At 46.2% G+C, this 13,815-nt stretch overlaps 1 protein-coding gene across 5 annotated transcripts in view; it reads left to right on the top strand.

Moving 5' to 3' along the window:
- USP47 (ubiquitin specific peptidase 47) overlaps positions 1 to 7,337 on the top strand; it is a 43,908-nt gene extending 36,571 nt beyond the window's left edge. For all 5 annotated transcript variants that reach the window (XM_073658295.1, XM_073658293.1, XM_073658294.1 and 2 more), the window contains 7 exons: positions 3,477 to 3,557; positions 3,810 to 3,925; positions 4,004 to 4,122; positions 5,435 to 5,565; positions 5,657 to 5,704; positions 5,816 to 5,946; positions 6,551 to 7,337. In XM_073658295.1, the coding sequence (XP_073514396.1) occupies positions 3,477 to 3,557; positions 3,810 to 3,925; positions 4,004 to 4,122; positions 5,435 to 5,565; positions 5,657 to 5,704; positions 5,816 to 5,946; positions 6,551 to 6,725 (801 nt within the window). In that variant the 3' untranslated portion in view covers positions 6,726 to 7,337. The remainder of the gene's footprint in view (positions 1 to 3,476; positions 3,558 to 3,809; positions 3,926 to 4,003; positions 4,123 to 5,434; positions 5,566 to 5,656; positions 5,705 to 5,815; positions 5,947 to 6,550) is intronic.
- The last annotated feature ends 6,478 nt before the right edge of the window (positions 7,338 to 13,815 follow it).

The raw sequence follows: 13,815 nt of genomic DNA, 5'->3' as shown, positions 1-13,815 counted from the left end.
TCCGGCTCGCTATGCTGAGCACTTATATCGGGGCATCCATCTAAATCTCCGAGGGATGTGATTCAGATGAAACCCCCTGATGGATCCATTCACTATAATGAGGCAGCAGAGTTACTCTGGACTCCGTCTGGCCTCTTTTCAGCGTCGACCTTCTTTTCAGAAGTGCATAAAACTGTGGCCGACAGCACTTTTATGCACGCCAAATAAAAAGATGAACACCGCCGGATCATAGGCCAGATGGCGTCCACAGTGCCTCCATCTGCCTCATTACAGGGAATCTTCCGCTGGGGCTTCCGTCTGAATCACGTATTTCACAGATTTACACGGAAACCCCGGTGTAATCGCTCAGCGCAGAGCGCAGGATAAATGTGAGCTGAGCCATACTGCGATCTTTGGGACGCAGAATGAACAAATCAGCAGGTTTTATTTATTTTTTACGCTGTTCCTCGTGCGGTATAAGTGATTAGACGACTTTATTCTTCGGGTCGGTGCTATTACAGTGATACCAGATTTATATCGGGTTTTTATGATTGACAGCTGTCACACACTAAAAATTGTTTTTTATTGTAAAAACAAGTTTTTGCATTGCCATATTTTGATAGCTATAATTTTTCCATATTTCGGCCGACAGAGTCAGGTGACAGCTTGTTTTTTGCGGGACGATTTGACGTTTTTATTGGTATCATTTTCAGGCACATGACATTTTTTTGATCGCTTTCTATTCCGTTTTTTTGGGAGGTAGAATGAACAAAAACCAACAATTCAGAAATTGTTTTTTTGGGGATTTTTTTTTTTTTATGCCGTTCGCTTGTGGTAAAATTGATAAGGCAGAGTTATTCTTCGGGTCAGTCGTTTGCAGCGATACTACATTTATATTGTTATTTTTATGTTTTGGCGGTTTTACACAACACAACCTATTCTATAGAATAAATAATTTTGTATTGGTTTATTCTGAAAACTGTAACTATTTTATTTTTCCGCTGATGGAGCTGTATGGTGGCTTGTCTTTTGCAGGATAAGATGACTATTTTTAGTGGTACTATTTTTATTTACATGCATCTTTTTGATCGCATTTTATTCCACATTTTGTTTGGTGGTATGATGATAAAGCATCGTTTTTTGCCCTGTTGTTTTTTTTTTTTTGTTTTTTTTTTTACGGTGTTCACTGAAGGGGTTAACTAGTAGGACAGTTTTACAGGTCGGGTTGTTCCGAACGCGGCGATACCAAATAATATTTTTACACAGATAAATATATTTATTGGATTCATAATTATTTTTTTTTTTATAATTTTTATTAACTTTTATTTAACTTTTGTTTATTGTCCCACTATGGGACATCAACTTTCTCTGCCCTGATCGCAGAGCATCTGATCAACTTTTGACAGGCAGGAAGTAGGCGTGTCTGCTCCTACTCTGAGCAGCCACCTCCTTGAAGGACCCAGCTGCCATCTTGGGACCGGAGGTAACTATGCAGACCATCAGCACAACGCGGTGCTGATGGAAGCAGAGAGGGAGCCCACTCCCTTTGCGATGCCCGACGATGTTTCACTATTTACAGCGGCATCCCAGGGGTTAAGCGCCAGTAGTCGGTGCTAGCACCGATCGTGGCTGTTGCTGCGGTGGGTCAGCTCTCACATAGAGCTGACACCCCCATGTGATCACGGCGGCGCTCAGCGTGAGCCCGCGTGATCACTGCGCTGTACATATACTGTACATTGCCGGAACACCGCTCCCGCAGAGCAGTATATGTACGGCTCATTTTGGGAAGGGGTTGAATTGCATTTTATTGCATGAAATAAGTATTTGATCACCTACCAACCAGGAAGAATTCTAGCTTATTTAAGAAGCCCTTCTACTCTGCACTCATTACTTGCATTAATTGCACCTGTTTTGAACTCGTTACCTGTATAAAAAACACCTGTCCACACACTCCAACCTCTCCACCATGGCCAAGACCAAAGAGCTGTCTAAGGACACCAGGGACAAAATTGTAGACCTGCATAAGGCTGGGATGAGCTTCAGGACAATAGGCAAGCAGCTTGGTGAGAAGGCAACAACTGTTAACACAATTATTAGAAAATGGAAGAAACACAAGATGACTGTCAATCTTCCTCGGTCTGGAGCTCCATGCAGGATCTTGCCTCGTGGGGTAAGGATGATTCTGAGAAAGGTCAGGAATCAACCCAGAACTACATGGGAGGACCTGGTCAATGACCTGAAGAGAGCTGGGCCCACAGTCTCAAACATTACCGTTAGTAACACACAACATCGTCATGGATTAAAATCCTGCAGGGCATGCAAGGTCCCCCTGCTCACTCCAGCACATGTCCAGGCTCGTTTGAAGTTTGCCAGTAACCATCTGGATGATCCAGAGGAGGCATGGGAGAAGGTCATGTGGTCAGATGAGATCGAAAAAGAACTTTTTGTCATCAACTCCACTCGCCGTGCTTGGAGGAAGAAGGATGAGTACAACCCAAAGAACACCGTCCCAACCATGAAGCATGGTGGAAACATCATACTTTGGGGGTGCTTTTCTGCAAAGGGGACAGGACGACTGCACCGAATTGAAGGGAGGAAGGATGGGATCATATAGCGTGAGATTTTGGCCAACAACCTCCTTCCCTCAGTAAGAGCATTGAAGATGGGTCGTGACTGGGTCTTCCAGCATGACAATGACCCGAAACACAAAACCAGGGCAACTAAGGAGTGGCTGTGTAAGAAGCATTTCAAGGTCCTGGAGTGGCCTAGCCAGTCTCCTGACCTGAACCCAATAGAAAATATTTGGCTGAAGCGAAAACTCAATGTTGCCCAGTGACAGCCCCGAAACCAGAAAGATCTGGAGAAGATCTGTATGGAGGAGGGGGCCAAAATCCCTGCTGCAGTGTGTGCAAACCTGGTGAAGAACTACAGGAAACGTCTGACCTCTATAATTGCAAACAAAGGTTTCTGTACCAATTATTAAATAGTTTTTTCTATTGTATCAAATATTTAATTAATTTGCATTTTATTGCATGAAATATGTAAGAATCATATAATGTGATTTTCTGTTTTTTTATTTTTAGATTCTGTCTCACAGGTGAAGTGACCTATGTTAATTACAGATCTCTCAATTCTTTGTAGTTGGGAAAACCTGCAAAATCGTCAGTGTATCAAATAATTTTCCCCACTGTATGATTGATTTTTTTTTTTATAGGGTCTAAGTTCCCTACATAAGGTTTTTGGGCGATGGATGAAATTTAAACTGTAAATACCTCTGTTCTATCTGCGGTGACAGGTGGACTTTCATCATGTGATGTCACCATGGCCAGATCTAGAAAATTGTATGAATAAATTAAACAATCCACCAAAGATTAATGTATTCTGCACTTATCCGGTCTCATGTTCTCATTTGCTGAGCACCACAGAAAGCGGTCCCATTATCCGCACAGACATGTAGTGACACGTGTGATGTAACCAATAACTTTGTTCTTGTTTAGATCACTATCCGGCTCGGCCGGGCCCTGAAGAAGGGAGAATACAGAGTGAAGGTGTTCCAACTCCTGATAAACGATCCTGAGGTACGAGACCCCTGACTTTGCGATTGAACCTTAATTTAGTCGTATATGTCAGGGAAGCTTTCCATGAATACATCAGAAATACACACTGGGTCCAATGCAATCAACTGAGGCCAAGAGGATGGGCTTTACACACAAATGGCGAATTTGGTGCAAGCAGAATCGCAAAGAATATGTCTACGAAATTGCCTTTCGACTGCACCCCTTGCATGGCAGGGGAAGTGCATAATATTGACCCTGTGGTTTATTTCGCAGCCTTGCAAGTTCCTGCTGGACGCAGTGTTCACCAAGGGGATGAGTGTGCGGCAGTCTAAGGAGGAGCTGATTCCTCAGCTCAGGGAGCAGTGTGGCCTGGAGCTCTCCATAGACAGGTAGGTGGCCGTCCACCAGTCCATAGCTCGGCCCCCTCGTTACTGAACACATCGTATAACTTGGTTATTTTATTGCAGATTCCGTTTACGGAAGAAAACTTGGAAGAATCCGGGCACAGTATTCCTAGATTACCACATGTATGAGAATGAAATTAGTATTTCAAGCAACTGGGAAGTCTTCCTAGAGGTGCTGGAAGGTAAAATGCAAGGACCGCACAGTCTGGGGTCACTTAGTATTATATGCAGATTGTAGTCAGTCTTCACTGCAATCTGGACAGGGTGGTCTCTAAAGACACTTCATATAATACGGGGGGGGGGGGGGGGGGGTAACCAGTTATTAACCAGAGGAAAGAGTTCCTCCCACTGTAGAGGACCACAGTCTGTCGGGTGTCTGATCATTTTTGCCCTTTTTAGTTGTCTTTCTGTGGTTAGCACTGTATGGTGGCTCAGTGGTTAACACTAGGTTTGCAATGCTGGAGCCGTGGAACAACTCCTGGATGCTGTGCCTATGTCTGCATCGGTTTCCTCCAATGACCTGCTGATAGGGAATTTAGATTGAGCTCCAGTGGGGAATGTGATGCTGATGTCTGTAAAGTGCTGTGGATTAATGGCGCTATATAAGTTAGTAAAATAAATTAATGCATTAATAGAGGAAGGGTCCCCAGTGTTCTGTCAGATGGATATTGTTTCTCGCATATTGTGATGGTAAAGGTTAGGGGGGCGCTCAAGTAGTTTTAGGAAGTGTCCATTTAGCGGAGTCCTTCTTAGGAAGAAGGTTCAATCACTAAAGGTAATAATGTCGTCATCTTAACTATTCAGACTTATTAGAACAATCGACTGAAAAATGTATTACTTGTTACACAGGGAAAAAATAATAATTTAGACCAGATCCCAAAAATAACACCCTAGATCCTTAAATGAATTCAGACTTAAGATCAGAACCCGATATCCGAAACGAAACCCATCCAGAGCCCAGCCATGCTCCCCGAGGATAATTCAGACCCCTGAGTAGACTGCTGACGTGACTTCAGACCTCAGATCATACCGCTAAAAATGATTGGCCCCAGAATAGCTTCTAAGGGAAGAGCCGTATAACTCGGACGGGGATTGGAACACCGTGCACAGACTGACCAGCGGCTAGCCCCACCTGAGCGTGACAGCTGCATAGAAATACATGCCGTCTCAGTCGGGTGGGGAGAGCCGCCGGCCAGTCTGAGCATTGCGTTCCAATCCTGTCCAATTTATATAGCCGACTGACTCTTTCCTAATAGTAATTTAGACCCCAGACCAGACATACAATCTATAGTTCTCCTGCTCCTGGACCCTCTGTGTGGTCAGACATTGCGGCACTCAGTTTCTTGTGTCTATGATATGAGGTCTGCATGGTCCTGGCTGCTAATGTCTCCAGGCCGGATCCGTACTATGGTCCACTCGTTGAGTGGCGGTCATTATACACCATGGTCCCGGTCTTCACACATCCTCACCTGCTTTCTTTTTGTCTCATGGCAGAGAGTGAGAAGATGAAGTCCATGTCTCAGCTTTCTCTGCTCACCAAGAGGTGGCGGCCGTCGCAGCTGCAGCTGGACGCCTTCCAGGAGATCGTGCTGGAGACCAATAACGTGATGGAGCTGCGGGAGAAGGTGAGCGCTGTTATAGGATCACACTGGACGGATTTCCATTATCCGCAGACAGATGATGGGAAATTGCTTTTTTTTTTTTTTTCCGTTCTAGATCTGTGAACTCTGTGAAATAACGCTGGAGAATTTAGAGTTTGCAAAAGTAAGTTGTGCCGCCGTCCTGGGGCCAGAGCTGCTGTGCTGCGACCACAGAAGGGCTGAAATTCCACAAAGCACTTTACGTACTGTGATACTGGGCAATTACCTTCCGCAGGGCCGGGGGACATTTCCTTGTGACATATCCGTTCTGGAGATACATCAGGAGTTAGACTGGAACCCGAAAGTATCGACACTAAATGCCTGGCCTCTGTACATCTCTGACGACGGCGCTGTGATATTTTACAGGTAAGGTAGTGAGGAGGGGGAGCAACAAAGGGTTAAAAAAGCAGTGTTTGGTGGTCCGAAGTACAGACCGCCATGCATGGACTGACCCAAGCTCAACAGTGACCTATGAGGCTGCTTAGTATGGACTAGGAGACTGACAGTTGGTCCATGTACTAACGACCAAACACAGTGTGACTCTGGCCTTAGTGACAGGAGCAGCACAGAGTATTTCAGTGGGAAGTCACAGTCCAAGAGTTGCATAGTGGAAGTGGAGGGATCCCCATCAGCACAGAGTATTTCAGGGAAGCAGTGTGCAGTGATGTCAGGCTCCTCCTAGCAGTACAGAGTGTTTCAGGAGAGGAGTAAACATTATATGCGACATGAAAGAAGCGGGATTCCCCAGCAGCACAGAGCACTTCAGGAAAGGCGTGTGCTGATCCCGTGGAGGAAGCAGGAGCTTTCCAGCAGCACAAAGTATTTTAGGAGAGGAGTCTACTTTTTTTTTGTGGGTTTAGACTGAGAGGTACATAGTAAGTGGCTGGGTCTACCAGTTGCACAGAGTATTTCAGGAGTGAAGCATGCTGGTCCACAACTAATCTTTTTTTTTTTTTCTGCATCTTCGCAGGGATAAAACCGAGGATCTGATAGAATTAACAGATGAGCAGAGGAACGAGCTGATGAAGAAGGAAAGCAGCCGGCTGCAAAAAACTGGTCACCGCGTGACTTACTCCCCCCGCAAAGAGAAGGCGCTGAAAATCTACCTGGACGGAGCATCCACTAAGGACGCCGCTCAGGACTGACCACCCACGCTCCCGGCCACGTTGGCGAGCCACGTTTTTCCTTTCTCTAGACGGGTTCACTGCCGCAGGAGTCGCGCCTCTTGGCGGAGGGGGGAGGGGCCAGTACTTTTCTTGTGTGACGCTATGACACCAGCACTGATTGGTCAGCTGTCTTCAGCCAATCAGCAGCCTAGTAACCTTCTGGGTTCCTTGTTTGTGACTTCTAGTCATGTTCTGCACTAAGGTCGATTAAACTGTTTAAAGCTGAAAGGGACGTGCAAATAAGTAAGAAATGAGATATATTTAAGTATATATTAAGTTAATGCAACCCGGTAGCAGCGGAGGAATGGGCATCACCTAGCTCAGGTAAGATGGCTACGGCCCTGGGGGGCGTCAGGCTACTATTTGGGGAAGGGGAGAGAAAAAAAAAAAAAGATAAAGCCTGGACACTTTTATTTTGCTGATACACACATTACCTCATTGAGAGTTGTATAAAGCGCGAGTCTGTATGTGAGCGAGAGCCCGGCCGCCGGTACAATCACACGAGCCTGATACTGCTGTATACACCCAGACTTGTCTCTCGCCTGCCGGTGGGTTGAGACGGGCTCCGGCCGCTGCCTGGGGAGAAGGGGAAGGGCACTACAGGTTGCCCGATGAGGTAAAGAACGTGAGGCTGGTTGGTAGCAATAGTGCTAGATACTGCTGCTCGATCACTGCTGTAGAACTACAAGTCCCAAGGGTGTGGGAAGCAGCCATTGCTTCTCCTGCTGCAAAATATTCATTGGACCAGTCCCATTATAAACGGAGGTCTTACAGGATTGCATCTCTGCTAGGTGAGCTGCAGTACCACAACCAACCTGTGGACAGGTGTGGCGCTTTTTTGTTTTTTCCCTTTTAATCAGGAGTTCTACAACTTCCTAAACTTTTGCACCGTTTTCAAATTACACGCTTGATGTCAGCGAATACAAACCTTGTTTTCTATCCAGAGGCCTTGGATCTAGATCCCGTCCCAATGTGGCATACTTTCTCGTTACTTTGTCTTTCTGAAAAATCTCGTGCTAAATGTGAACAGAGTGAAGTCAGGAGAGAAAAAAAAAGTTTGCAGACCGTTAACTGTATTCATTGACAGCAAGCAGAGTACTTGAATGTAAGTATGATAATATTGAAGAAAAGCCGCTCAAATAAAGAGGGACAACTCCATTAGACCCCATAATCTCTCCCGGCCCGAAAGTGGAATAGATGCAAATAGCCTTATATGATTGCTGGGACTTGTAGTTCTACATCGACTGGAGAAGCGCTGGTTGCCTCACTTTTGCAATAGAGCAAACTTCTACTGTGTTTCCTTCAGAGTGTAAATAGAAATTAAGCTCCTGATACAGAAGCGGTCCCCAATTCTTGCATATCTACACTGTGCACATTGGACAGTCTAGCTGCCTATGTAAGTTTTTTTGTTTGTTTGTTCCCCCCCCCCATCACCTGGTACTATATAGACTTCTGTATACGCTTGTGGTTTTTTTATTAATTTTTTTTTGGGGTCACTGTTTTTAGTTATGAACACTTCTTCTTCTTTTTTTTTTTTTTATTTTTTTTTTTATTAATTTAATCATCTCCAGCAAAACAATAAAACCGCATAAAATCCGTCCTCATTTACTATTGTTTTACAGAAATAAAAACCCACAAAATGTAATGAATTTCTCTGCATAACTTTTGAAATTGCCATCTAATTTATAACAGATCAGTACAAGGTTTTGATAATTTTTTTTTTTTTTTTCTCTTGCCGACCGCTGTTTACAACAATGAACATGCCAATAAATAATAGAAAAAAAAAATGCGTCTTTTAAGGTGTAGTCACTGCAGCTTCGTGTGGGGTGAGGATGTGACCACAGACACTAAGGAAGAAACTCGAGAAAAAACAAAATGAGCATATACCTGGTGGTAAGTATATAATAGTACATGTAAATAATATGGGGTTATTGGTTAACATTATTTTGATCATAAAAGCCATCCCACCACGACAAGGTGAACCCATCAGGACAGTCCTGTCTCTAGCATTATAACCGTCACCTTGTGTCAGCCGAACTCAAGGGCAGAGCAGGACCCAGGCCCAACTGTTCGGACACCTGTCTATAGGAAGCTATATAGATGAAATGCCTGGCTCAGAAAGGGGTTTGTAGAAAGTACAAGAAACTACAGCAAAACCAAAGAAATGAGCCAGAGCATAAGTTCTTATATTTGCAATATGTAGGAGCATGTTCACACTGTGGCTATTTCACAGACGAAACCCAAGGAAAAAAAAAATGAGCATATAGATGATGTAGTAAGTAAATAGTATATGTATATAACATATGCTACTTGGTTAACACTATTTTGATAAAAAAATTATTTACATGTACTATTTATTTACTAAAAGGTATTGACGCATTGTTTTTGTTTTTTAATTTGGGTTTTGTCTGTGAAATGGCCACAGTGTGAACGTGCTCTTATGTACTGCGCATATACCAACTTGTGCTCCAGCTCATTTCTTTGGTTTTGCTGTAGTTTCTTGTACTCTGTACAAACATGGACGTGGCTCCCCTTTCTGACCTAGACATTTCATCTATATAGTTTTCCCCTCACCCATGACGGCACACCTTGAGAGAGGGATCCGCCCCACCAAGGACAGGCAACCGTCTGAAATAAAAGGGCGGTACCTCTCCCTCGCTTCAGTTGGTTTCCTGTCCTTGATGGGAACCTGTCTGAAGAAAGGTGTCCTCACTTACCTGGACCTGTTCAGGTGTGGAAGAGCGGGCACCAGCCTGTGCATCGGGTTCCAGGTTCCAGAAGCGCCATCTGCGGTTCCCTGGAGCCATGTCAGAGCGTGCGCTGGCGGTGAGGAGGGCTCCGGCTCCCCGCAGACCGCCGCGCTGTCCTCTCCCTGCCGCAGGCTCCTGGCTGGCCACACGCCGGGAGCAGCGTCTTCTGGGTGTGACATGCCTGACGTCACGGCGCGGTGCACACTGGGAGAGGCGTGCCCGATGATGTCGGAGGGCGGCACCCAGATCCAACATGGCGGCACCCTGTAAGCGCTTGCCGGACGGTTTTTTTCAAACATCGGCCGGTGGGTGCCAGGAGGGGGGAGGACACAAGAACCGAAGGAGGTTCCGGATGTGCCCTATTTAAGGTGGAGGGGTTGTCCTGGTCAAACGCTGCCTATACTCTTGTGGTGTAGCAGCTATGGCAGACCCGGAGAGCCAGGAGCAGCAGCTGACCCCTCCATCTCATCAACGCCAGCGGAAGAAGCAGTCGGACGCCTCTCACACGGACGGCCGCTCCAGCAACCGCAGCGGCAGCAGGAGAAGTAAGGTGTCGGACGCTTCAGGGCCATCCAGAAGGGATTCATCTTTGTCCCGCCACAGCATCCAAATCCGTTACCCTTTTGTGACTTCAGGGGTGAATGTCACTTAATAGTAATGGAAAGTTATGTGCTTCATTCCTTTGGAACCTAAGAAGAGTAGCGCCAAACAGAAGCACAGGGTTTGCGTCTTATGCCAGGCCCCCCTTTCCATAGATTGGCAGAAACAGCTTTGTGCTAGCTGTATTAACCAAATGATAGCGGAGAGCACCCCGGATTTTGCTTCTAATTTGAGGTCTGTAATTCGTTCAGAGGTTCAGGATTCCCTGAAAGGCTTGCTAAAGGGGAAAAAGAGAAACCATAAGGATATCTCCTCCGACTATGATTTATCTTCCCAGTCAGAGGATCTATGCCTCAGTGATTCAGCATCCTCCTCTTCATCAGACAGTGGTAGGCCCTGTTTCCCTATTGAGGATACTGACAAGTTGGTCAGATCTACCATGGGGTTGAGGGAGGAAAAGGCAGCCAGGTCCCTGGATGACATTATGTCCGCAGGCCTGGAGGAAAAAAAAGAGACGCTCCTTTCCAGTGAATCCTAAAATTGACTCTTATAGACCGGGAATGGAGGAAGCCTGAGAAATCAGGAGTGTTGCCCTCATCCCCTAAAAGGAGGTACCCCTTCGAGGATAGTGTTTCTGGGTCCTGGGATAAAATTCCTAAAGTTGACGGGTCTGTCGCCCGATCATCCAAAAGATCGTGCCTACCCCTGGAAGATTCGGGCAGGCTAAAGGATGCTCTGGATAAGAAGGCAGATTCCTTCCTGCATCACACCTGGGAAGCGGCGGCAGGGGGCCTGAAGCCAGCAGTAGCAGGCACTTGTGTCGCTAGGTCACTTATGGTGTGGCTTCAGCAATTAGGAGACCAGCTCAAGGATAAAAAGATATCCAGAGATAAAATCCTCTCCAATCTACCTTTATTACAAGCAGCATCCGCTTTTCTGGCCGACTCCTCAGCGGATTCGGTTAAACTCGCTGCCAGGTCTGCAAATTTGTCTAATGCTGCCAGACGAGCCCTGTGGCTCAAGGGTTGCCCAGGAGACCTACAATCTAAACATAAACTATGTTCCCTTCCTTGTGATGGTAAACTCTTGTTTGGCCAAAAACTGGACGAGCTTTTGGAGAAGGCTGGCGACAGGGAGAGGTTTCACGGGGGACACAAAAAGGTCCTATTTTTGGAGGAAGAGATTTAACTGGGGTCGCCCTCCGGGAGAAAGGAAAAGATGGGAGCCCAGATCTAAAAAGGGCTCTGGTTACATGTGTGGGGGGGCCATCCTCCAGTACCAAAAAATCTCCCCAATGACGCAAGGCTAGAGTTCGGGGGAAGGCTTTCCCATTTTATCCCAGCTTGGGAAGCCATCACTTCAAATCCCTGGGTGTTGAGTATCATAAAGAACGGCCTAAAGATACGCTTCAGTCAGGTTCCTCACCGAACCTTCATGATCACCTCCAGGAGGAAGTCCAGGGAGGAGCCGATAGCCCTAGAATCGGAAGTGTTAGATTTAGTCAACAAGCAGGTCCTTCACGAAGTTCCAGATTCACAATGGGGACGGGGATTTTATTCCCCCCTGTTCGTGATAGAAAAAAACAAATGGGTCCTTAAGAACCATTATAAACCTCAAAAGTCTAAATCAGCTGATAAAGAACCAGACTTTCAAGATGGAATCAGTGATCTCCGCAGTAAAACTCCTACACCACAATTGTTTCATGGCAGTTATCGACCTAAAAGATGCCTACTATCACGTCCCAATCAATCCAGACTACCAGAAGTACCTAAGGGTAGCCCTGTTCATCCAAGGGGAATTGAGACGTTTTCAATTTACTGCCCTACCTTTTGGACTCTTGATAGCACTGAGAGTGTTTACAAAGGTTATAGCGAAGGTGACAGCTTTTCTCCGAATCAAAAACGTGGTAATTGTTCCCTACTTGGACGACTTTCTGATAATAGGTAAATTGGAGGACCACTGTTCCTCTCAACTTTTAGAGGTCAGGACAGCTTTACATCAGCTAGGGTGGTTGATAAATATTCAAAAATCAAAAGTATCCCCCTCAAGGACTCAGATCTTTCTGGGATTAACCCTAAATTCTCAACTCCAATCCTGCTTCCTCCCAGAAGACAAGGTTTGCAAAATAATCAGCCTGGTCTCACGGGCCATAAAGTCTCCCGTGATGTCCCTGAGAGGAGCAATGTCCCTACTATGCTCCATGACTTCCTGTCTCCCGGCAGTCAAATGGGCCCAAAGTCATATGAGGCTTCTTCAGTGGGAGTTCCTGCAGCACAAAAATCCTTCAAGGAACATTTAGAAAAAAGACTCTTTCTTTGGAGACAGTAAACTCCCTCTCCTGGTGGACAAACAGGGAGAATCTGACCTCAGGCTTACAGTGGTCCAGACCAGTCGACCATACAATTACAATAGATGCAAGTGGCTCCGGCTGGGGGGGGTCATCTAGCAGATCTCTTAGTTCAGGGACTCTGGCTACATCACGAAATAGAGGCATCATCGAGCCTAAAAGAGTTTTTGGCAGTGGAGAAATCCCTGATAGGCTTCCTTCCCCACATACAGGGTCGCCATGTCCAGATCAGGTCCGACGGTCGACAGTAGCTTATATAAATCACCAGGGAGGAACAAGATCTCGCTCCCTTATGGTAGTGGCAAACAGGATCCTGCATCTAGCAGAACAGCATCTTCCATCCCTCAGTGCTCTTTACATCCTGGGGGTAGAAAATTCAAGGGCAGATTTCCTCAGTCGCCACACTTTAAGACAAGGAGAGTGGGCTCTAAACCCTATAGTCTTCCAACAGATTATCCAGCTATGGGGGTCACCGGACATAGATTTGTTCGCCACCAGGGTGAACAGGAAGGTGAAGAGATTCTGTTCACTAAATCCAACAGAGAATCCCTATGCTGTGGACGCTCTCCAGATACCCTGGAAGTTCGGGAAGGCCTACGCGTTTCCACCGATAGTATTGATCACGGCAGTTGTGAGGAAAATTCGGGAGGAGGGGGCGAGGATAATTCTGATAGCCCCCTTTTGGCCAAAAAGACCCTGGTTCTCCCTGCTTCGCCTAATGTCGGTCTCAGATCCCTGGGTCCTGCCGGACAGGCCGGACCTTCTCATCCAGGGGCCGATGTTCCATGCACAAGCCAAAGGTTTCCATCTGGCGGCTTGGAATTTGAGAGGTTGTTACTGAGCAATAGGGGGTTTTCACCAGGCCTAGTTTCCACCCTATTGGGTAGTAGGAAGCCCATAACAACTAAGATTTATTCCAGAATCTGGGGAAAATTCCTGGATTTTATAGACTCCCCATTGTCGGATAAACCTCCAATTAAAGATGTCCCAGAATTTTTATAAAAGGGACGTGACCTGGGGTTAGCTACGGGAACACTTAAAGTTCAGGTGTCCGCCCTAGGGGCACTCTATAATTGCAACCTGGCAGGGAACAGGTGGGTCTCTAGATTCATTAAATCCTGTTCCAGAGCTAAGCCAGTTCGGGCTCTCAGAGTTCCTCCCTGGGACCTGAATTTGATTTTAAACGCACTCTCTGGCAATCCATTTGAACCCCTGCAGGTTATCTCCCCAAAGTTCCTCACCCTCAAAACCATTCTCTTAGTGGCCCGTAGGGTGAGTGACCTGCAGGCCCTTTCTGTTGATTCCCCCCTCCCTTTTCCCTCCCATACACCCATACACCCAAATTCATGATGACCGGGTCGTCCTGCATACA

This window comes from Phyllobates terribilis, unplaced genomic scaffold (genome assembly GCF_046119375.1).
Source record: "Phyllobates terribilis strain yellow unplaced genomic scaffold, ASM4611937v1 Scaffold_13__5_contigs__length_258822181, whole genome shotgun sequence".
In the NCBI taxonomy this organism is placed as follows: Eukaryota; Metazoa; Chordata; class Amphibia; order Anura; family Dendrobatidae; genus Phyllobates; species Phyllobates terribilis.
The sequence above is the reverse complement of the archived record's forward strand: the minus strand, read 5'-3'. Positions and strand labels throughout refer to the sequence as shown.